Source organism: Eptesicus fuscus, chromosome 1 (assembly GCF_027574615.1).
Source record: "Eptesicus fuscus isolate TK198812 chromosome 1, DD_ASM_mEF_20220401, whole genome shotgun sequence".
NCBI lineage: Eukaryota > Metazoa > Chordata > Mammalia > Chiroptera > Vespertilionidae > Eptesicus > Eptesicus fuscus.
Window position 1 is genome coordinate 51,862,626 of NC_072473.1, and position 22,018 is coordinate 51,884,643.

The 22,018-nt window shown below is 42.6% G+C and overlaps 1 protein-coding gene across 2 annotated transcripts in view; it reads left to right on the forward strand.

Moving 5' to 3' along the window:
- The first annotated feature begins 6,058 nt into the window (after window positions 1-6,058).
- IGBP1 (immunoglobulin binding protein 1) overlaps window positions 6,059-22,018 on the forward strand; it is a 50,911-nt gene continuing 34,951 nt past the window's right edge. The window contains exons 1-5 of one of the 2 annotated variants that reach the window (XM_008155958.3): window positions 6,079-6,320; window positions 6,684-6,977; window positions 15,248-15,443; window positions 17,189-17,268; window positions 18,201-18,313. In XM_008155958.3, the coding sequence (XP_008154180.2) occupies window positions 6,127-6,320; window positions 6,684-6,977; window positions 15,248-15,443; window positions 17,189-17,268; window positions 18,201-18,313 (877 nt within the window). In that variant the 5' untranslated portion in view covers window positions 6,079-6,126. Of the gene's footprint in view, window positions 6,321-6,683; window positions 6,978-15,247; window positions 15,444-17,188; window positions 17,269-18,200; window positions 18,314-22,018 lie in introns of both variants that reach the window. The other variant, XM_054717193.1, reaches the window with a different exon arrangement.

The following is a 22,018-nucleotide window of genomic DNA, read 5'->3' on the forward strand; positions in this document are numbered from 1 at the left end:
GCCGTCGCCTGTGCTGCCTGTGCTGCCGTTGCTGTTGCCCTGGCTGCCCGAGCCGCCACCTGGTCTCCTCAGTAGGCTTTGTTGTTTCCTTTGCCTTGCTCTGGTTTTTTTCTTCGTCTTATTCAAAATTTAACAGCCCCCAGCCCCGCTTTTCCACCTGGTCGTTCTTCCTCCTCCCCCTTTCCCTCCGTGCCTCCTTAGCAAGGTGGGGAACAGGGACTTGGTACAGGGAAGGGGTCTGTATTGAACAACTTGAGGGGCGTCCTGTTTTAAAGTTCCAACCACATCTTGCCCTTAAGGGTTTTTGCCTCCCTGGCCGATGAGAATTGGTTGTTACAAATAATTTGGGGGTTAAAATGGAAACTGGGTTTGATGGCGTTCTTAACTTGGGGAAAATCAGTTTAGCTCAGAATCTTCAGATTGTCCATGAATATACTGGATTACTTAGATAGAATGCCTTTTGCCTAGTTCTTGGTGGTGGTGGTGGTGGGGATTGTATCGTGGGCTGTTTGGGGGTTTCTTTTTTCCAAACTACTGTACATGTTGAAATAATCACCTATCTCTTGTCTCCAACTGTAAGTTTCAATAATGTTGGAAGTGCTTCAGGTTGTCTACATATGCTATTACCATTCACTACTGACGTTTGAGATCAACTCCTTTAACAAGATTTCTTCTATGAATTTCCTGGAGAGGCTTCCCTCCTGGGTGTTTCTGTCATACCCTGTGTGTATCACCGTAACATGTGTTGTCTCTGCCTTTGGAGCAGAGTATGCATATTTATATCCCAGCAACTAGCACAGTGGCTGGCACATAATAGGTCCTCAATAAATATTTAGTTGAATCAAATGCCTCCTGCTTGCTATGGCAAATCAAGTCTGCACTCTTCTGGCTGACTGTATGTACATCCTCCCTAAGGCAGGCCAGCCTACTGATTCAATCTTGCTTCTTTTTACTTATTAGCACAAGTCTGTTACATGTCCATTTCCTCTTTTGTTCTTCAGTAGGTCTTTCATTTTGCCCTCTTTTGTAATATAGCTTAGTGGTTGGGCTCTGGAAACTAGATTCAATGGAGTTGGGTTCAAATCCCAGTATAAGGGAAGACTGTTAGATCAGTTACTTTAAGTCTCTGAACCACAATTTCCCATCTATAAAACAAGGACAAATATAACAACACCTATTCTTATGGCAGTTGTGAGGATTAATTGAGAAAATCCATGTAAAGTATGTAGACTAGTCTCCTGGCAGGAAGTGAGTACTCAGAGAAGGCTAGGTATTATTATTATGCAACTTTATTCATTTAACATACCTAACATGCTATGCTGAGGTAAATAAAGACATATAAGGTACTCTCCTTGGCTTCAAGCAGTTCTCAGTCTAGTGAAAGACAGCTGTGAATAAAGAAAATCATAGTCCAACACTAACATAGGGAGCAGAATAAAGTGTTGTAACTAACAGTAAAGAGGAGGGCGTATCACCTGCAGGTAAAAAATAGGAAATGCTTCCTGGAGGAAGTGATCCTTGAGTCAAATCCTAAGTAACTAATAGAAATTTGCCAGGCAGACAAGGGAGAGAAGGACATTCCAAGCAGAAGGCACATTCCATGTTAATGCATGAAAGCCTAAGAGAATATGATTTGGAGAATTAGGAGAATCTGGTAAAATATAGGTTAGGATCCATGGAGGAACGGGGGGGGGGGGGGGAAGAAGGATGTTATATCAGATCAGAAAGGATCTCATAAGTCAGATAAGGAGTTTGATCTTTAAGAGAATGCTCCCTCAATGCCGAAGTTATTTCCTGCATTCTTACCAAATTACGATTTGATTGTTTACTTGTCTCTTCTGTTGAACTATGGACACCTTAAGGGCTCAAACCCTGTGTCTTGTTCTTTTAATTCCCAGGGCCTAGCATTCAGATAGCACACAATGAATATAGAAAGAAGGAAGGAAGGGACTTCTGCAAAGTCACACAGCTACTCAGTAGAAGAGGTAGGATTCAAATCCAGATCTCCAGAGTATTTTTAAGTGCTGTACCACATTTCTCAGAGTTGGCTATAGAAGTAAGAATTTAATTCATTTAATGCAAGCTTCATTATATTGGAGTTTTTCCTTTCATGGCTTAATGAAAACTCTTGACACTACCAGGTAAAGTCAAATATCAAAAATACTTTGTAAAGATAGTTTGAACACTTATGGATTAAGTAATTATTCTATAAATTTTTGGCAAATTACACTACACACAATTTGAACTTTTCTGGTGTTATTGCTGGCATTACAGATACAAATGTCAGTAGAGTATTACTCAAGATAAAACAGCAGTAGACACACTAAAGCCAACCAAAGAATGCCTCAACTGCCAGCCAAGCACCTCAATTCAGATGAGAAGGAAAAGGTCTACTTTAACATTTTTTTCATGAATCATACAATTATCCAAGATAACAAATCTGTGTTAAGATCCTTATGGAACAAAAGAACATCTATCATCTCTACCAGTGAAGTCACATCAGGAAATATTTGAAAGGTCATCTCATTTCTATGGTCATGCGTAGATTAATTAAAATGCTTTCTACATTCTGGACTCTAGTTTTTCCCCATCCCACCTCACTCTATATGCTGTTGCCCAGTTTATCTTAGCTGTGTGACCTTGGGCAAGTCACTTAACTTCTCAGGGTCTGTTTCCTCAACTGCTAAAGGAGGAGGCTGTGCCAGATTAGTGCTTTTTATACTGTTACTTAGAGCCCTTAAGTCCCTCAGACACTCAACCTTGGTGTTGTGGGTGCCCCTAAGCAGGTTAGGGAAAAGATGGGCTGAGTAGGCATGGCAGGGGTATCCATCTCCAGCACAGCAGCCCTTTTGAAATCATGGCCTGTCTAAAACTTGGTTTGGAAAAAGAGTTCTGCTACAACAAAAAGCTTAAGTACAATTATACTTACACTAGAGGCCCGATGCACAAAATTCGTGCAAGAGTAGGCCTTCCTTCCCCCAGCTGCCAGCACTGGCTTCCCTCCAGCACCCAGGACCCAGGCTTCCCTCGGGCCGCCGGCAGGCACCTAGGACCCAGACTTTTCCTTTGCAGCCCCGGCTTCGTCCAGAAGGACGTCCAGTCTAATTAGCATATTATGCTTTTATTATTATAGATGATTTCTAATGGTCCTTCCAGTTCTCCTAAATTAAGATTTTATAAAAATCTTCTATATAGCCCTAGCTTTTTTGGCTCAGTGGATAGAGCATCAGCCTGTCCCGGGTTCAATTCCAGTCAAGGGCACATGCCTGGGTTGCGGGCTCAATCCCCAGTGTGGGGTGTGCAGGAGGCAGCAGATCATTGATTCTCTCTCATCATTGATGTTTCTCTCTCTCCCTCTCATTTCCTCTCTGAAATCAATAAAAATATATTTAAAATTTAAAAAATCTTCTATATACAACAGGGATTTAATGTGATAAGGTGTTTACATACAGAAACACAATAAACAACTAATTTATATTATTCTTTACTTATTAATCTTGGTATCTCAAAATAAGATGCAATGCAATGCTTATAATGACAATTTAATATGCACTCTGAAAGTAATTGGCAACTCCCATAAAGACTGTCATTTTGGAAGCCATAGAAATAAATGGCTCATAAAGTTCAGGACCAAATTCAAATTCTGCTTTTTTTTTTTTTTCTCTTAGACAACAGTAAAGCTATACCTTAATCCAAGCAAATGAACACGAACAAATTTTCTTTAGTCTCACAATTACTGAGTTTCCAAGTCTCCTCCACAAGTACTACCTTATTACTTTGTATTCCTGCCCAAGGCTGACCCTGAAAGTTAAATTTATTAGTCATTAGAGGTGCCAGACAAATAAAACACTAGGTAATTTGCCAGTCTCCCTTCCTCTCAGCTAAAGTGAGGGGTCTCAAGGGGAGGTTTATTAGAATCATCTGGGAAGCTTTTCCAACCTATACTTAGGTCCCATTCTCCTCTCCCTCTTGCAAAGCATTGTTTTAGCCAAGGACTTCATTCTGCCCCACATAAAAGGCCCTGTCCATCTTTTTTTATTGATTTCAGAGAGGAAGGGAGAGATAGAAACATCAATGATGAGAGAGAGAATCATTGATCTGCTTCCTCCTGCAAGTCCCCCACTGGGGATCAAGCGTGCAACCTTGGGCATGTGCCCTAGGCCAGAATCTAACCTGGGACCCTTCAGTCCAGAGGCCGACGCTCTATCCACTGAGCCAAACCAGCTAGGGCTGTCCATCTTTTTAAATCCAGCTCAATTTAAGATTGATGGAGTAAAAACAATTGAATTTGGAAGACACTGGCTTTTTCACAACTGGTTGGGCAAGTCACTTAACCTTTCTGGTGTCAGTTTTTCCTCTGACTTTTGAGGTCCCCTTCCAACTTTGAAATTCTATGACAGCATATGTCTAAGAAGCTTTCTGAATTCCTAGCATAGAATGACTTGTCATTTCTTAGTTTTCTAAAAGCCTGTGCAATGTTACATATCACCTAGTTATATACTGTCCTATATTGCCCTCTAGTTGTTTTCACATGAAAATGTTTTTCTTTTCAACTATATTTAGTTTAAAACCTTATTTTCCAGGCCAGAAAATAAGCTTATTTTCTACTTATCTTAAATCTACTAGGACAACTCGGGGTGTATCCTAAGGTAATCAGTATATATTTATAATGATTTGTTCAAAGCAATGACACCCCCAAATTATATTTTTACATCAGCACTGTCCAGTAGAAATATAATGTAAGCCACAAATGTGAGCCCAATATGTAAATTTAAGTTTTCTAGTAGGCACGTGAAAAGACAAGTGAAATTAATTTTAATACATTTAACCCAATATATACAAAATAACAGCATTTCAACAACGTAGTATAAAAATTACTGATATATTCTTGTTTAGTAATAACTTTTCAAACTCCGGTGTCTGTTTTGAAAGGGCAGAGCAGGACAGCACAAAATGTACTGTACCCTCCACCCTGTGTAACTATGTATATAACTCCTTTTTCTTAGAAAACCGCGAGAATGTAACAATTGCATGAACCTGCCAATAGGAATGTAGAGAGGTGGACTCAGTCCACCTTAAGCAAGCTGCCCAGTGTGCCTTTGTGTAACTGGACCCCTCACCCTACCCCTGACCAATCATAAACACTCTCCCTGCCCACTGCTTGAGACCCCCTTAAAGCCTTGGTGTTGGCAACAGAAGCTCTCTTGGTCCCCGGTGAGCGCTGTGCTAGCACGAATAAAGGTTCTCTTGCAGTTACAGCGGGTCTTGGCTCCTTCCTGGGGGGTTTTTGGGGATTCTGAACACTGGGCATTACAGTTTCACATTTACAACACATCTCAATTAAAAATAGACATTCAAGTCCTCAATAGTCCCATGTGGCTAGTGGCTATGTATTGACACTGAGCACTTACTTCATAAGTACCAACTGGGCTAGCCAGAGGGTAGCAAAAATTAATCAGACTCACTCTAGTAAGGGAGATACACAGAACTGTAGATGCACAGAACTGTGCTTGGCTGGGGCGGGTGAGGGGGTGCCAAGGAAGGTTTCACAGAGGAAAACTTTTGAAAGGCAGTGGGTGGGAGGAAGGGGGACCTGAGGCGGAAGCGGGAGGGAGAGGATTGGGTGGGAGGATCCTGGAGCTCCAGCTGTGGAGGCGACGCTAGCACTAGGCGCTCAGACCTGCGGGCCTCGGGTGCGGCGCGGCTGGAGCCCAGGCTGCCGCGGCCCCGCGCCTAGCGGGGTCCGGCGCGCGGCAGGCCGGCTCCGGGAAGCGCGCCGCTCGTGCTCAGTACTCAGCCTCGCCACAGCTGGGTCTCTGAGCCCTCGGAGCTTCCCAGCTCAGCCTCCGCGACGAGGAGCAAGTCGTAAAAAGGGCTGCGCGTTTTGCTCATGCGCTTGTTTTTCTCCGAGGCCGCCTACAAGTAACAACAGCCTGGTCAAACGGGCCCGTGGAAACGGTTGCCAGGGCAGGCCATCAGCTGCTTCAGAAGGTTCTTCGGCGCTTCGGCAACAATGGGACCGCTGGACCGAAGTAGCGCCCCTTCCGGTTTCGTAGGTTCTCACGGAGCTCGGTAGCTGTGTTTTACCCCGGAAGTGAGGTCTTCCGGGTTCCTCCCTCCCTCAAGATGGCCGCGGCCGAAGAGAACGAGTTACCGCCGCCACGGCTACCCGAGCTGTTTGATATCAGCAGACGGCTTCTGGACGAAGTGGAAGGAGCGACTGAGCCCACCGGCTCCCGGGCAGTCCAAGAGAAGGTGTTGAAAGGACTCCAGCTCCTTAAGCAGGCCGCCGAGATGTTAGCGCAGCTCGACTTGTTCAGGTATGGGGAGAGGGTGATAGCTGACAACGTAGGTAATAATAGTTACCAAGGGTGGAGCCATTGGGCCTGGGTGGAGGTAACTTAGACTGAGGGCCTCTCGTGCCTACCTCCCATTGTGATCTCCGGTACATTGTTTACATTCGCCACCTCTCTTCCCAAGTAGTCAATATCCCACGACTCTGTTACATAGTATCGGCTGTTGACGGGTGTGAGCGCCCAGCCACTTGGAAGAAACCAGACCACTGTTCCCCTAGCCTCCTCCCTCTGCCTCACTCCCACCCCAACCCTTCCCACCCTCAGGAAGCAAGGGCCACAGTTTTGATGCCCAACCAGGCTTCACAGCCTCCTCTTTGCTTTTTCCAGCCAAAATGAAGATTTGGAAGAGATTGCTTCCACCGACCTGAAGTACCTGATGGTGCCAGCATTTCAAGGAGCCCTCGCCATGAAACAAGGCAACCCCAGCAAGCGCTTAGATCATTTGCAGTGGGCTCGAGAACACTTTTTAAACTACTTAACTCAGTGCCAGCACTATCATGTGGCAGAGTTTGAGTTGCCCAAAACCAAGAACAACTCAGCTGAAAATAACACAGCTAGTTCCTCCATGGCCCATCCTAGCCTCGTTGCTATGGCATCTCAAAGACAGGCAAAAATAGAGAGGTGGGTCAGTAATTATAATTTGAAAACTACCCAATGGCAAGTGCTGTTGAGGAGGGTGCATTTTTTTTTTGGTGGGGGGGGGGAGCGGGTGGACAATGATATATGTAACTCTTTTCATTTTTATTGAGCATAGGCCCTGGTGCTAGCAAACTCTACTGAGTTTTTCAAGAACCCTCTACCTTTGTTGAGATGATCATTCCTAACCATTAGACTCCTTATGGTTGCCAACAGCAGCAATGTAGTTTAGCAGAATGTCTCCCAGTCTCTCCCACATCACAACATGGTAATATTTGTAGAGGACTGTGGGGCAAATAGCTCTGTAGGGCACAATATCTTGTAGTTGTAGTCCATTTACAATCCATTGATTGAGAATCTGTTCTAACAGTACTTGATCAGGTGTGTAACATCCCGAACTAATCTTAGCCCTGGCATAGCTTCATCGTGTAACCTTGAACAAGTTGTTTGCTCTCAGTTTAGTTTTTTTTTTTTTTAACGTATTTAAAGAATGCTCACAGTGTCTAGGAACTATGCAAGTCGTTGATGAGAACTATACAATCTGGTGAGGAAAAAAGGCATAGAAACAGTATCAACATAAAATGATGTGATAGAAAGATGTACAAGGTACTCTAAGAGCAGACTGGAGAGGCACCTAACCAAAGAGGGAGCAGAAAGAGGAGAAGGCTCCCTGGAACAGGTTACTCTTATGATGAGTTGTTTAAGGTTGAATAGGAATATTATCTAGAAGATGAAAGGAGGGCATTAGGCAGCACAGATAGCATTACTAAAATATAGGGGCATTAAAGAGCTGTGCCAGGTTGGAGATGTGTGGTGGGGAATAACTATAAGCAATTAGGTGGTGGTAGAATGCAAAGAGGGTTGTGAAGAAGGGGAAGGAATAATGCTCAAGAATGGAGCTTTGAGACCTAGGGGAGCTTGGGGTGTGAGGAAGTTGAAGGTACAACCTCAATCAATGGTTAACATAACAATAATGAGGGAGTTTGTGGTCTTCACCCTGGTGCCATTTGTCATACCCTGAGGGGTCCAGACAAAGGGAAGTTACAAGTTACCCTGACATTCTACAGCTATATTATCTTAGATGCAGAAAGACAAGAGATTCAGTAAAGAGTTGATCTTTGTCAGAGAAGATACTGGCCTAGGACATGACTACCCACTATAAGCTGCTTTTTAATTTTTAATTTCAGACCATCCTTTGTGGTTACTTTAGGTCTCTTAGTTTGCAAGACTGCCATGCAGGCCTTCCCTGAATTAGTCAGATTAGTGTGTGACCCCTTTTCATCCACACAGCGTTATAGAGAAAGAACAGGGAGTGCTCAGATCTGGTTGGAGGGATTGGGAAGGTTTCAGAAGGTAACAGCATTTGAGATAAGCCTTGAAGGATGGTTAAAAATAGACATTACAGGTTTTCCTGAATGTAAAGGTAATACCCATAGTAGAAAGTTGGAAAAATAGAGAATATTTTTTAAATTAAAGTAATCCTTAATCCTAGCACTCAGAGATGAACTTTGTTAACTTTCTGAATGTTTCCTTTTAGATATGATGTAGTTATTTTAGTTAATAAATTTGGAATAATACTGTATATATAGTTTTTCATCTTTTTTAACCTAACATTATATTGTGATCATTTCCCTGTGTCTTTTGAAACCATGGTATTTAATGACTATATAACATTTCAGCCCATAGATATACCATAAGTATTTAAACTAATCTTTTATTGTCAAATACTTAGACTATTTATGGTTTGGGCTTTTATTTTTGATATTCTAAATAATGTTAACAAACATCTGTTTTTATTTTATATGATTTTATTAATTTTAGAAAAAGAAGAAGGGAGAGGGGGAGAGAGAAACATTGATGAGAGAAAAACATTGATAAGCTGCCTCTTGCATGCCCCCTACTGGGGATTAAGCCCAGAATCAAATCAGCAACCTCTTGGTGCATGGGTCAACACTCAAGCACTGAGCCATACTGGCCAGGCCAAACATATATTTTTTTAATTTAATTTTCCCACCACCATTTATCTCCTCTATGCCCTCTTCCACCTGCAGCCCCCACTCCCTACCCCCTCAACCCCACATCCCCCTCTCCTGCCATCACCACACTTGTCCATGTCCATGAGTTCTCTTTTTTTTCTTTTTTGCTCAAACAAACATCTTTAACTGCATCTGTCACACAAATATTTATTGTTTCCTTAGGATAGATTTCTAGAAGGACCAGTGACTAGATCAAAGGTTTTAAATATTTTAAGACTTTTAAAAATATTTTTATTGATTTCAGAGAGGAAGGGAGGTGGAGAGGGAGATGGATACATCAATGATGAGAGAGAATCATTGATCAAATGCCTCCTGCACACCCCACATGGGATCAAGCTGGCAACTTGGGCATGTGCCCTGACCAGGAATTAAACCATGACCTCCTGGTTCATAGGTCAATGCTCAACCACTGAGCCATGCCTGGGTATTTTAAGACTCTTGACTGTAACAGTGCGTTGCTTTCCACAATAACAAATTGCAGAGTGTGTCCCACTACACTGATCTTGGATGTTAACACTTGGAAAATCCAATTGGGCAAACAGAAGTATTTCATTGTTTTGATTTGCATTTCTTTAGCTAGAAAGCTTGATCTTTGAACATTTTCTTTACATGCCTGACAGATGAGATATCAGCATGTTCTTACTTTCAGACTCATACTTCCAACACCCTACATCAGTGATTTCCAACCATTTTCATCTCGTGGCATACATAAAATAATTAGTAAAATTCTGCAACCCATCAAAAAATATACTTTTTGCAGATCTGACAAAAAAATAGGTCTAATTTTGATTCGTTCACACCAGGTGGCTATTTTTGTGTTGGCTGTTGTCTCATTTTTTTATTTGACAATCTAAGGGAAAAGAGGTCAGTGCTCCTGACTAAATAGTCAGGTATTGCCTGTTTTAAAAATTATTGCAGCACATCGATTGAAAATCTCTGTCCTACATGGATGTTTCATAGACATCTCAAACTTAACATGCCCTTAATTGAACCCTTGGTTTCTTAACCTGCAAATATCCTCCCACACCCAAGACTTCACCATCTTAATAGGTTTATCACCATTCACCAGGTGTTTAAGCCAGAAACCTGTAAGTTAGCTTCACTTCGTCCCTTCTGAATCTCCACATCCACTCAGTCTTCAAGGCCTGCCAATTCTAGCTACAAAATGTATCATGTCCTTCTCTTCTCTCCATCTCCATTATCTCATACCTTAGTCTAGACCAGTGGTCGGCAAACTCATTAGTCAACAGAGCCAAATAACAACAGTACAATGATTGTATAGTTTGGGTTTGTATAGTTTGCCAAGGAATAACATGTAGAGGGAAAAAAAGCCAAGGATAAAACCTTGGGGGCAAGTTAAGGGAGAAGGAAGAGAAATGAAAGAGCAACCAGAAGTAAGAAAGAGATTGAACAAGGTACAGATAAAATTACTTGTAGAAGCCTGGGGAAGAGAGAGCAAAAGTCATGTCCTCCTTGAATCTTCTCCCTACCTATCACCACCCTCCTCCCACATATTGTAACACTTAGTTTATGGTTCTTATAATAACTACTAGAGGCCTGGTGCACGAAATTTGTGCACGGGGGGGGGGGTGTCCCTCAGCCCAGCCTGCACCCTCTCCAATCTTGGACCCCTCAAAGGATGTACAACTGCCCGTTTAGGCCCGATCTCAGTAGGATCGGGCCTAAACAGGCAGTCGGACATCCCTCTCACAATCCAGGACTGCTGGCTCCCAACTGCTCGCCTGCCTGCCTTCCTGATTGCCCCTAACTGCTTCTGCCTGCCAGCCTGATCACCCCCTAACCACTCCCCTGCCAGCCTGATCGATGCCTAACTGCTCCCCTGCCAGCCTGTTTGCCTCTAACTGCCCTCCCCTGCAGGCTTGATCGCCCCCAACTGCCTTCCCTTGCAGGCCTGGTCCCTCCCAACTTCCCTCCCCTGCTGGCCATCTTGTGGCGGCCATCTTGTGTCCACATGGGGGCAGCCATCTTGGACCACATGGGGGCAGCCATCTTATGTGTTGGAGTGATGGTCAATTTGCATATTATTTTATTAGATAGGATAGAGGCCTGGTGTACTGGTGGGGGCCAGCTGATTTGCCCTGAAGGGTGTCCCAGATCAGAGTGGGCGTTCCCTTGGGGCGCGGGGCGGCCTGGGCGAGGGGCTTGTGGTGGTTTGCAGGCCGGCCATGTCCCCTGGCGACCCAAGTGGAGGCCCTGGTATCTGAGATTTATTTATCTTGTATAATTGAAACTTTGTAGCCTGGAGCGGAGGGCAGGGCAGGCCAGGGCGGGCGGGAAGCTTGCCTTCCTCCATCGCCAGGGGCCACCCAAGCCTCCTGCTCTCTTCAGCTCTGTGGCTGCCACCATTTTTGTTGGGATTTATTTATCTTCTATAATTGAAACTTTGTAGCCTTGAGTGGAGTCCAGGGCCGGCCAGGGTGTGCAGAAAGCTTGGCTTCCTCCCTTGCCGGGGAAACCCAAGCCTCCTGCTCACTCTGTGGCCATAGCCATCTTGGTTGGGTTAATTTGCATACTCACTCCTGATTGGCTGGTGGGCATGGCTTGTGTGGTTTTGGCGGAAGTATGGTCAATTTGCATATTACTCTTTTATTAGAGAGGCTATTATTCTCTAGACTTGAAATTCCTAAATGTCAGAGTCTGACTAATTGTATTTTTTTAATTGATTTTTTACAGAGAGGAAGAGAGAGGGATAGAGAGTTAGAAACATCGATGAGAGAGAAACATTAATCAGCTGCCTCTTGCACACCCCCTACTGGGGATGTGCCTGCAACCAAGGTACATGCCCTTGACCGGAATCGAACCTGGGACCCTTGAGTCCACAGGCCGACGTTCTATCCACTGAGCCAAACCGGTTTCGGCTAATTGTATCTTTTGTATCCCAATTGTATCACTGTATTCTTGGTGCCCAGTAAGTGGATTATAGTAGGTACTTGAGTTGTCTTTGGGAGAGACAGAGTGGTCTTCAGGAAGATGGAAGCAATGTGGTATAGCAGAAAAAGCCTGGGCTTTTTAGTCAGACACACCTAGGGTGACCAATTTCTACCACTTAATTGGTGGGGCATCATCTAGCCCTGCCTAGACTCAAATTTTTTTATTAGCTAACAATATTCGTATTACATTGCTGCTTACAAAGCAATTTCATGTGTGTTGTTCCATTTGATCCTCTTAACGACTCCACAAAGCAAATATTATCCCCATGTTAGAGATAAGGAATTTGGCTCTGAGAATTGACATGTCCAAGTTACATAGCTAGTAAGTGCAGGCTAGGATTTAAACCTAGGTCTTCAACCTCCCAGTTCTGGTGCCATTTCCACTATAGCATAGAACAAAGAGATAGAATATGTTTGGGGTAAGGTGTGTCTAGGAAAGGGGAAAGGCACCAGTAGAGTGAAAAATTGTAACTGCTAATGACGGAGGGTAATTGATAGAGTGAGGCCTGGAAGAATGTGGGTGGGGGTAGGATTTGTAGCAAGAGTGGAATGGTAAAGAGATGGCCTTGGCTCCTTAAGATAGCATTAGCCCCTTATGGATTAGAGGAAAGGTGAAGCTACAGAGATTTTTTTTTAATTATGTTTATATTGATTTCAGAGAGGAAGGGAAAGGGGGAGAGAGATATAGAAAAATCAGTGATGAGAGAGAATCATTGATCAGCTGCCTCCTGCACAGCCCCCACTGGGGATCGAGCCTGCAACCCGGGCATATGCCCTGACCTGGAATCGAACTATGATCTCCTGGTTCATGTGTTGACGGTCAACTACTGAGCCACACTGGCTGGGCAAGAGATTTTAAGGTAAAAGGGGAAGTTGAATTGCAGGCCATCTGGTATGATGGTGGCACGGGATCCACAAAAGATAAACAAAAGGATAGCTGAGCAAGAGTGACCACTCAAAGTGGTCACAAATTTATAATTCATTAGCTCTCTTCAGCTTGGGAACTGGAAAAGGGAACAGTGAAAGTTGTCCAGAGTCAAAAGGGTGATAGGCATTGGGGTTCCTAGGGTGATAAGGGAGTGTTTTTATGTAATGGCTTACTATTACAAGAAAAGTGCATATCTATAGAATTCTATATAAAATTTTAGAATGTTCAAGGACCACTGCCCCCCCAAAACAAAACAAAACAAAACAAACAAACAAAAAAACCTCTGTCTAGGATCTCATGGTAAGAACTGCAGTTTTGGGTGAACACCTCCAGAAGAGCATCCGATTCTGGAGGGCTAGAGTGGGGTTTCAGACTTGGATATTTCACGATACTTCTCTTGGAAACCATGGAGTTTTTCCTTGACTCCTCTCTTTCTCTCAAGCCTTTACATTAAAAAATTAGCAAGTCCTGTTTTATATTTTAAATATATCCATATCTCACCGCCTCCCTATTGCAGATCACTATCTCTTACCTGGATTTTGGCAGTGTCCTCTTACTTGATTTCCCTGTGTCCACTCTTTGTTCCCAGCTCCCATGGTCTAGAGCAACAGTCGCCAACCAGTGGTCGGCGGACTACTGGTGGTCCGTGAGGTCCGAAAGGTTGGCAACCGCTAGTCTAGAGTCCACACACACAGCCAGAGTGGTCCATATAAAAGAGTTTTCATGTCACTCTATTCCTGTCCTGTATTCTATCTAAAAGCCTTCAGTGGCTTTTCCATCTCACTCGAAATATCATGGCATTTGATGTGCTTGGTCTTATTCCCTACAGGGTTCTGCAAATTATGGCCCTGGCTGTATATCTGACCCCATTTCCTGTCGTTCTTCACTTTATACTAGTGCACTGGCCTCCTCGCTATTTCTCAAACATGTTTGGCCAGTCACTCTTCCAGCCAGGACCTTCCGATTTACTTTTCCCCCTTAGAACAAATACTCAGAGGGAACCAAAGTTTTGCCACCCTGAAGCTGCCTTTTTGAGATAGTGATTTTAAGCTGTTTATTAAGAAACAAGACTTAGAACCTTTGATTTCCCCCCCTTTCCTGCCCAAGAGATTCAGACAGAGATCCTAGGATGCAGCTTTAGCCCTATTTGAATTAAGTGTGGTAAATGAGAGGGCTTCCGGCAGGCTCTTGTTAGCTAGATACCCCTTGTGTCCCATTGTCTCTGCGTCACCTAGCAAGGACTTCCTTGCCATGCCATGCATGTTCCACTCTTCCTGAACTACCAGTAAATAGTCCATTCTCACTTCTGAAATCTAATACCCCATCCCCACTCCTTTCTCCTTTGTCCAAAACTGTCTTATATACCCAATGTAGCCTCACTGTCTTTTCAAATTTACACTTATGTGAGTTCCCCATGCGCATGTATTAAAACTTGATTTTTCTCCTGTAAAAAAACAAAAATACCCTTCCAGATATTGACATGGCTTGCTTACCAATTTCTTTGAAATCTTTGCTCAAATGTCATTTCTTCAGAGAAGTCTCTCCTGATCATCTTGTATATAATAGCACCCCTACCTTCACACCATCGGTCTACCCATTCTGCCTTGCTTTTTGCTTCTTCGTAGCACTTATCACCACCTGACTCCTCATCTATTTCTTTTTGTCTTCTCCCACTAGAACGAAAGCTTCAGGAGAGTAAGGACTTGTATACACAGCTGTATCTCCAGCACTGAGAACAGTGCCTGTCATACAATAGGTACTCAGTAAATATTTGTTAAATGAATGATAGATGAGACACTAGAGTGCATCCCGAGAAAGGTAGGCAAGGTGATTATGAGACTTCAAATTTTATTAAGATGTATCAGAAGAGCTGGGAATGTTTTGCTCAGCAGAAAAGAAAAGATCATTTTTTAGGCTGTTTCACAAGGAATTCCTACATCAGTGGCAGGTAAATGACCCCTAAGATTCTATGATTCTTTGAAGTTGTAATTCCCAAGTGGATATTATGTGGTACTAAACACCCAACCTAATAAAGGTTGATATAAAATGACTAAGGCACTCCATCTCTAAAGAGGATGGGAGGAGTTGCTCAAATCAAGTTATGTCTGTACTTCTCTGGCTTCAGATGTATTTCTCAGCTGCTGCTGATCCCTTCCTTGCCTTGTAGTCTTGAGAGAACTGTTGGCAAATTCTGAAGTATAGAATCTGTACTGTTGCCAAAGTGGAAATTGGCGTGCTGACTTCCTGGTCACTTGCGAAGGTAAAATCTTACTGTGGCCTTCTTTTGAAGGAAAACCTCTTTATTTTTAAGTTCACGGGTAATGCTTTCCTGTGGAACAGATACAAGCAGAAGAAGGAGATGGAGCATAGGTTGTCTGAAATGAAATCTGCTGTGGAAAGTGGTGAAGCAGATGATGAGCATGTTCGTGAGTATTACCTCCTTCACCTTCGAAGGTGGATTGGTATCTGCTTAGAAGAGATTGAGAGCATTGACCAGGAGATGAATATCCTGAGAGGAAAAGACTCTTCAAAAGAGGTAAGTCTGTTCACTGCTATATAATTAAAAAAAACAACTGCTATCAGAGATTTGAATGTTCTATAGGACAATAATCAAATTTAAATGCTTTTGAGTCTTCATAAAATCATTGTTCTTATTAAGTTCAGTGGAAGAAGGCTGAAGGTTCACTAGGGTAGCTTTCTCTCTGGTTTACAGTTTCGTTCCCCAGTGCCTACTAACCTGTAACACACTTTTAGTCATTTGTAATTTTGTGACATGCCTCGGGGGAGGGAGATTTCCCTGAAGTAAAAATTGGTTTTGGCTATGGAAAGTCATAACTGCTGAAGGAGGCATAGGGAGATAGGCTTTTAAAATCTGCTTGGCTATAATAAACAAAGGGAAAGAGGAATTGGATGGGAATAGAGAAGAAAAGTGGAACAGGGGAGAGAGAAAAGAGTAGAAAGATGAATCCCAGTTTAACCATACATAGTGATGCACACTCACCCCTTTTGATCCTCCAGTATGAGACACAGCAAAATGTTGGGCATACTGGTGATGAACACCTGGTGTCTTACAGCTTTGGCTGTATTTGAACATCATGATCCTGTTTTGGAGCTGCTGCTTCAAAAGATTAGGCTCTGCTGCCACTTACTTTTTGGTTCTGACATAAGAGGAATTGAGTTGAATTTATCAGCTGGTCATAGGCATGTATTGAAGTCCTCAGGGAAACCTTTCCCTAATTTGATTTGTAGTAATTAGCCCAGGAGGTTTTGCCTCAGGTAACACCAACCTAGTCCCTCATGTTAAAGGATTAAAGTATGAACAATCGTGAGGCCCCTTGAGCATATCTAGAGTGGTTTTAAACAGTATGAGACTGGACTCTTCTGGGTCCTCCCCTGCCCCTTTCTTTGCTGCTGGTTTTTTCTTTTTTTTAAAAAAAAATATATTTTATTGATTTTTACAGAGAGGAAAGGATAGGGATAGAGAGTTAGAAACATCAATGAGAGAAAACATTGATCAGCTGCCTCCTGCACACCTCCTACTGGGGATGTGCCCACAACCAAAGTATATGCCCTTGACCGGAATCAAACCTGGGAGCCTTCAGTCTGCAGGCCGAAGCTTTATCCACTGAGCCAAACCGGTTAGGGCTGTTTTTTTCTTTTTGCATGCTCTCTCATTTGGTATTGAGATTGGCTCTGGGAGTGATGGAGCTTGAACCAAGTGAACACCTTTTCATTGACCAGATTTTGTTTCTTTGTGCACCTGGATAGCCAGGGTTCCTTGAAACATTTCTGTATAGCTATATATGAAAACTGCTAACCCATTCTCCCCCTTGCATTTAGGGACATCCACTTCTAAAGTACCCTAAGGGGTTATTGACAGTTAATAGCATAATTACAGGGTCATAATTGAACTTTAGCACTAAAGGCCAGGCTAAGGAAAGGGACTTAAAATTTATCTCAAGGGATTAAGATGGATCATTGAAGAAGCCTTTGGCATCTCCTTTAGAGGAGGGACATTTTAAAGCCAAACAATTTTTTACTTGTGGTGAGATGATTCCTGAGTGAGCTTTCTCTTTCTCTCTCTTTAGCAAGGTACTCGGGTGTCCTCAAGAGAGCTAAGCAACCTCCATCATTAATATCTGCTGATATGTCTCAGAGACTGATATGCAGGGAGTAACTGAATTTTGAATCCAGGGCTTTCTGAGCATCTGAAGACCTAAGTGGCTGCACAGTGGGGTGGGCAAAGGCAAATACACTTCTGATAGTTAATTTCCTTTTTAGGCATCAACTTCTCACTCATCTCGTCCGTCCAGGCCTCCAATGAAACCCTTTATTCTCACTCGGGATGCAGCCCAAGCCAAGTAGGTAGTACTAAAAAGTGGGGTGCCTTTGCAAGCCCCTTGCTTTTGTGGTTCATTTGCAGTGCATGGTGCCAAGCAGATGGGCATTATTAAGAGGGCATGGCTTTGCCTTGGAGGCTATTCTTTCATCAAAGGGATATTATCTCTTCTAATAATGTCTCTGTCTTTGGCCTTCAGCAAACATTTCCCTCACAAACCTGAGCTTAAAAAGATCTCAAAAGGAAACCAATAAAAATAATCTGTTAATTAATTAAAAACAAAGAAGAAAGGAATCAAATGGAGAATTGTACACTTTAAAATTTTTTCCCATTGCCTTCAGCTACAGTTCTCAAAACGACATGTTTGCCTATCTGAGTTCTTGAGATGCTTTTCCATAAGGTGGCGGGAGAGTCTCCTTCCTCTGCATACCTTTTAGACTCACCAAGTATAAGTACCCTTTTCACAGTATCATCATTGCTCTGTGGGGCATTGGCCTCTGGAATTGCTTATTGGGAGATTATCCTGGGCCTGTGGTCAGCAAACTGCGGCTCGCGAGCCACATGCGGCTCTTTGGCCCCTTGAGTGTGGCTCTTCCACAAAATACCATGGCCTGGGCGAGTCTATTTTGAAGAAGTGGCGTTAGAAGAAGTTTAAGTTTAAAAAATTTGGCTCTCAAAAGAAATTTCAATCGTTGTACTGTTGATATTTGGCTCTGTTGACTAATGAGTTTGCCGACCACTGTCCTGGGCTATTTATCATCTCATGAAAGACTTTAATGCCCCTTCCTGGATGCCTCTTTTTACATATCCTCACAGGAGTTTGCATAACTCCTCAGAAGATGCCTGATTAGAGGAGGGAGGATAAAACAGACATAGGTTTTGCCACTGAAGAGAAGAGGCTTTTTAATAGTGCTATTTATGTTTAGTTTTCTAAATACAATGTGATTTTTGCAGAGTATTTGGAGCTGGTTATCCAAGTCTGGCAACCATGACAGTGAATGACTGGTATGATCAGCATCGGAAGTTGGGAGCTTTACCAGATCAGGGAATAGCCAGAACAACATCAGGTATGAAGGGCTGGGAGGAAAGTAGTTACACTATGGTTCCTTATTCCCCAGCAATGAAATTCTGACCAAGTATTGCTGTCCTTTAGGAGCAGAAGTAATCTGGACAAAGATTCTGAGTAACATAAAGACTCTAGGCAGTATTTTATTTCACTTATTAGTAAAATAAATAGCCGATGATTCTGGGAGGATTGGGGCAGTGGAGAAGTGTAGGTTTTGAACCTCTGCAAATATTATGGCATAAAAACAAACTGAGCAACAAGATAGTAAAACCAAAAATCCACCAATAGCAGCTCCGCTTCTGGTATTAGCAGAACAGGTTGTATTAGGTCAACATGTCCTATGGTTAACAATTACAAACTGGAAAAGCTATAACAAAATAACTACCTAAAGGCACTGGAGAGTGACCAAAAGCAGACATAGACTGGAGCTCAGTCAACACTTACAAGATAAGAGTGGTACTTAGAACTTCTTGAGGGCAGGGATTTTGACTTACTGTATTTTTGGTGCCCAAATTGGTAATTAGATCATAGAGATACTTGAAGGTGTCTTTGGGAGGGAAAGGTGAAGGGTGGTCATTAGAAAGATGAAAACAATATGGTTTTAGCAGAAAAAGCACAGACAGAGCTGGGGTAACCAATTATTCCTATTACTTGATAGGACATCATGTAGACCCTCTGAGCCTCAGTTTCCTTATCTCATGTATTATCTCATTTGGTCTTAACCCATGAAGCAGACATTTTAACCACGTTTTAGTATGAGGAAATGGTGTCTGAGAACTGACACATGCAAAGTTAACATAGCTAAAAAGTGGCTAGGTTAGGATTTTAATTCAGGCCTTTATATTCCAAGTTCTAGGGCTGTTTTAAATATAGCACAAAGGAAAGAAGAGTGGTCAATTTTAAAGGCTTTTCTGGGTGTTTTTTTATGGCTTTTCACCCATGGGCAGGCTTCAGATGCTGTGATGGGAGTAAAACTTGGATAGAAACAGTCTTTTTGGTTGTACAATGTGAGAACTGAGTTGGAGTGACTATAGGAACTGAAAGGTGAGAAGAATATCCCAGAAAGAAGAGAACCACAGAGGAGTCCTGATTCTCTACATAAACCTGCCCATATCTCTGGCTGACTAAAGCTCCACATGCATAGGATAGATTACAAGCACCCTAGGGAGGGTCTAAAATAACTGAATGGAAAATGCAGTTACTGCCCAATGCATAGGAAATAGAATTTGGAATTTAGTTTTAGATAAATTAACTGCCTGCTAAAATGAAAAATCAATACTCTTTAGTGGAATGAAACAATTCAGAATCTGTATAACATACCATTTATGAAGTCTTGTATTCAGTCATAAACTACATATGAAAAAAAAAACAACACAGAAAAATGTGACTTATATTCAAGAGGAAAAGCAATCAATGGAAACCAACTCCAAGATGACTCAGATGTTGAAATTAGCAGACAAGGACTTTAAAGCAGCTTATTTCTGTGCTCAAGGCAGAGGGGAAAATTTGCTTGTAAAGAATTAAAAGAGAAGATGTCTCAGCAGAGAAGTAGAGACTATACACAAAAAAATCTGGAACAAAAAATATGGTATCCGAACTTTAAAAACCATTGGATGAGCTTGAGAGATTGGCAATGACAGAAGAAAGTGTCAGTTAACTTGAAGATAAATCAACACAGATTAGCCTATCTGAAAAACAAAAACGATTGGAAAAAACATAGCCTCACCTGGTTGGTGTTGCTCAGTGGTTGACATTGACCTGTGAACCAGGAGGTCATGGCTCAATTCCCATTCAGGGCACATGCGGGCACATGCCCGAGTTGCAGGCTTGATGCCCAGTAGGGGTGTGCAGGAGGCAGCTGATCAATGATTCTCTCTCATCATTGATAGTTCTCTCTCTCCCTCTCTTCTCTCTGAAATCAATAAAATTGTATATATTTTTTAAAAACATAGCCTCAGTGACTTGTGGAATAATATATAAAGGTCAATTATACATGAAATAGAAATAACAATACCAATAGAGAGGAGAAAGAGAGAGAAGGGGCCAGAAAAAATTTTTAAAGAAAAAGTCTTGAAAGCAGCCAGAAATAAAGTACACATTACAAATAGCAGAATGATGATAGGAATTATTGCTGAGTTCCCATTAGAAACAATGGAAGCCAGTGATAGTGGAGCAACATCTTTAAAGCATGGGGGGGGGGGGGGAGGACCTTTTCTTCCCAGAGCTTTATTTGCAGTGAAAACATTCATTAAAATGAAGGCATAAAGACATTTTCAGATAAATGATAGCCAAGGAATTCTTCATCAGGAAACTGGCATCATGAGAAATGCCACTTCTTCAGACTGAAAGGAATGATACCAGAAAGAAACTTGGATATTCAAGAAAGAATGAAGAATCCTGGCTGGTGTGGATCAGTTGAATGGGCTTCATCTTGTGCACCAGGGGGTTGCCAGTTCAATTCCTGATCAAGGGCACATGCCCATGCAGGAAGCGGCTGATCTATGTTGCATTCTCACATCACTCTTTCTCACCCTCTTTCCCTCTCCCTTCCTCTCAAAATCAATAAACTATTCTTTAAAAAAAGAATGAGGAGCACAGAAATAGTAATTAAGTGGGTAAATACAAAGGGCTATCTATCCTCTCACTTCCAACTTTTAAAAACTACATATGGCTTCTTAAAGCAAAAAATGATATTGTCCTGTGGGGATTATAATGTATATAGATGTAAAACGTGACAGCTATAGCAAAAAGGACAGGGAGTAAATGGAATTATTTTTGTGAGATAGTTCTATTTTATGTGAAGTGGTGCAATTACCTATTGTTGTTAACAAATGACTCTAAAATTTAGCACTTAAAATAATACACATTGTCACGTGTAGTTTCTGAAGGTGAGGACTCCAGGAGCAACTTACCTAGTTGGTTCTTGATTAGTTCTGAGGTTACTGTCAGCTGGGGCTGCAGTCTTCTGAAAGCTTGACTCAGTCTGGAAGATCTGCTTCCAGCTCATTCACTCATCCATGTGACTGTTGGCGAGAAGCCTTCTCATGTGGGTCTCTCAGGTTTGCTCACAGCTTAAGAGCTTCATTTCCTCAGTGAATGATTCAAGAGAGAACAACTAAGTTTCTTTTTTTAAAGCATTTTTTTGTTTTGTTAATCCTCACCTGAGGATATTATTTCCATTGCTTTTCAGAGAAAGTGGGAGGGAGGGAGAGACAGGGGGAGAGAGGGAGGAGGAGGGAGGGAGGGAGAGAGGAAGGGGGAGAGAGAGAGAGAGAGAGAGAGAGAGAGAGAGAGAGAGAGAGAGAGAGAGAAACATCAGTTGGCTGCCTCCTGCAGCCCCCTACTGAGGATCAAGCCTGCAACATTGTGGTGCATGGAACAATACCCAACCAACTGAGCCAGTGGTCGGCAAACTGTGGCTCGTGAGCCACATGCGGCTCTTTGGTCCCTTGAGTGTGGCTCTTCCACAAAATGCCATGTGCGGGCCTGCACGTACAGTGCGATTGAAACTTCCTGGCCTATGCGCAGAAGTCGGTTTTCGGCTCTCAAGAGAAATTTCAGTCGTTGTACTGTTGATATTTGGCTCTGTTGACTAATGAGTTTGCTGACCACTGAACTGAGCCATACTGGCCAGGGCGAGAGTCCTCATTATCTTTTAAAACCTAGTGTTGGAAGTTGCAAACCATGACTTCTGCCATATTCCATT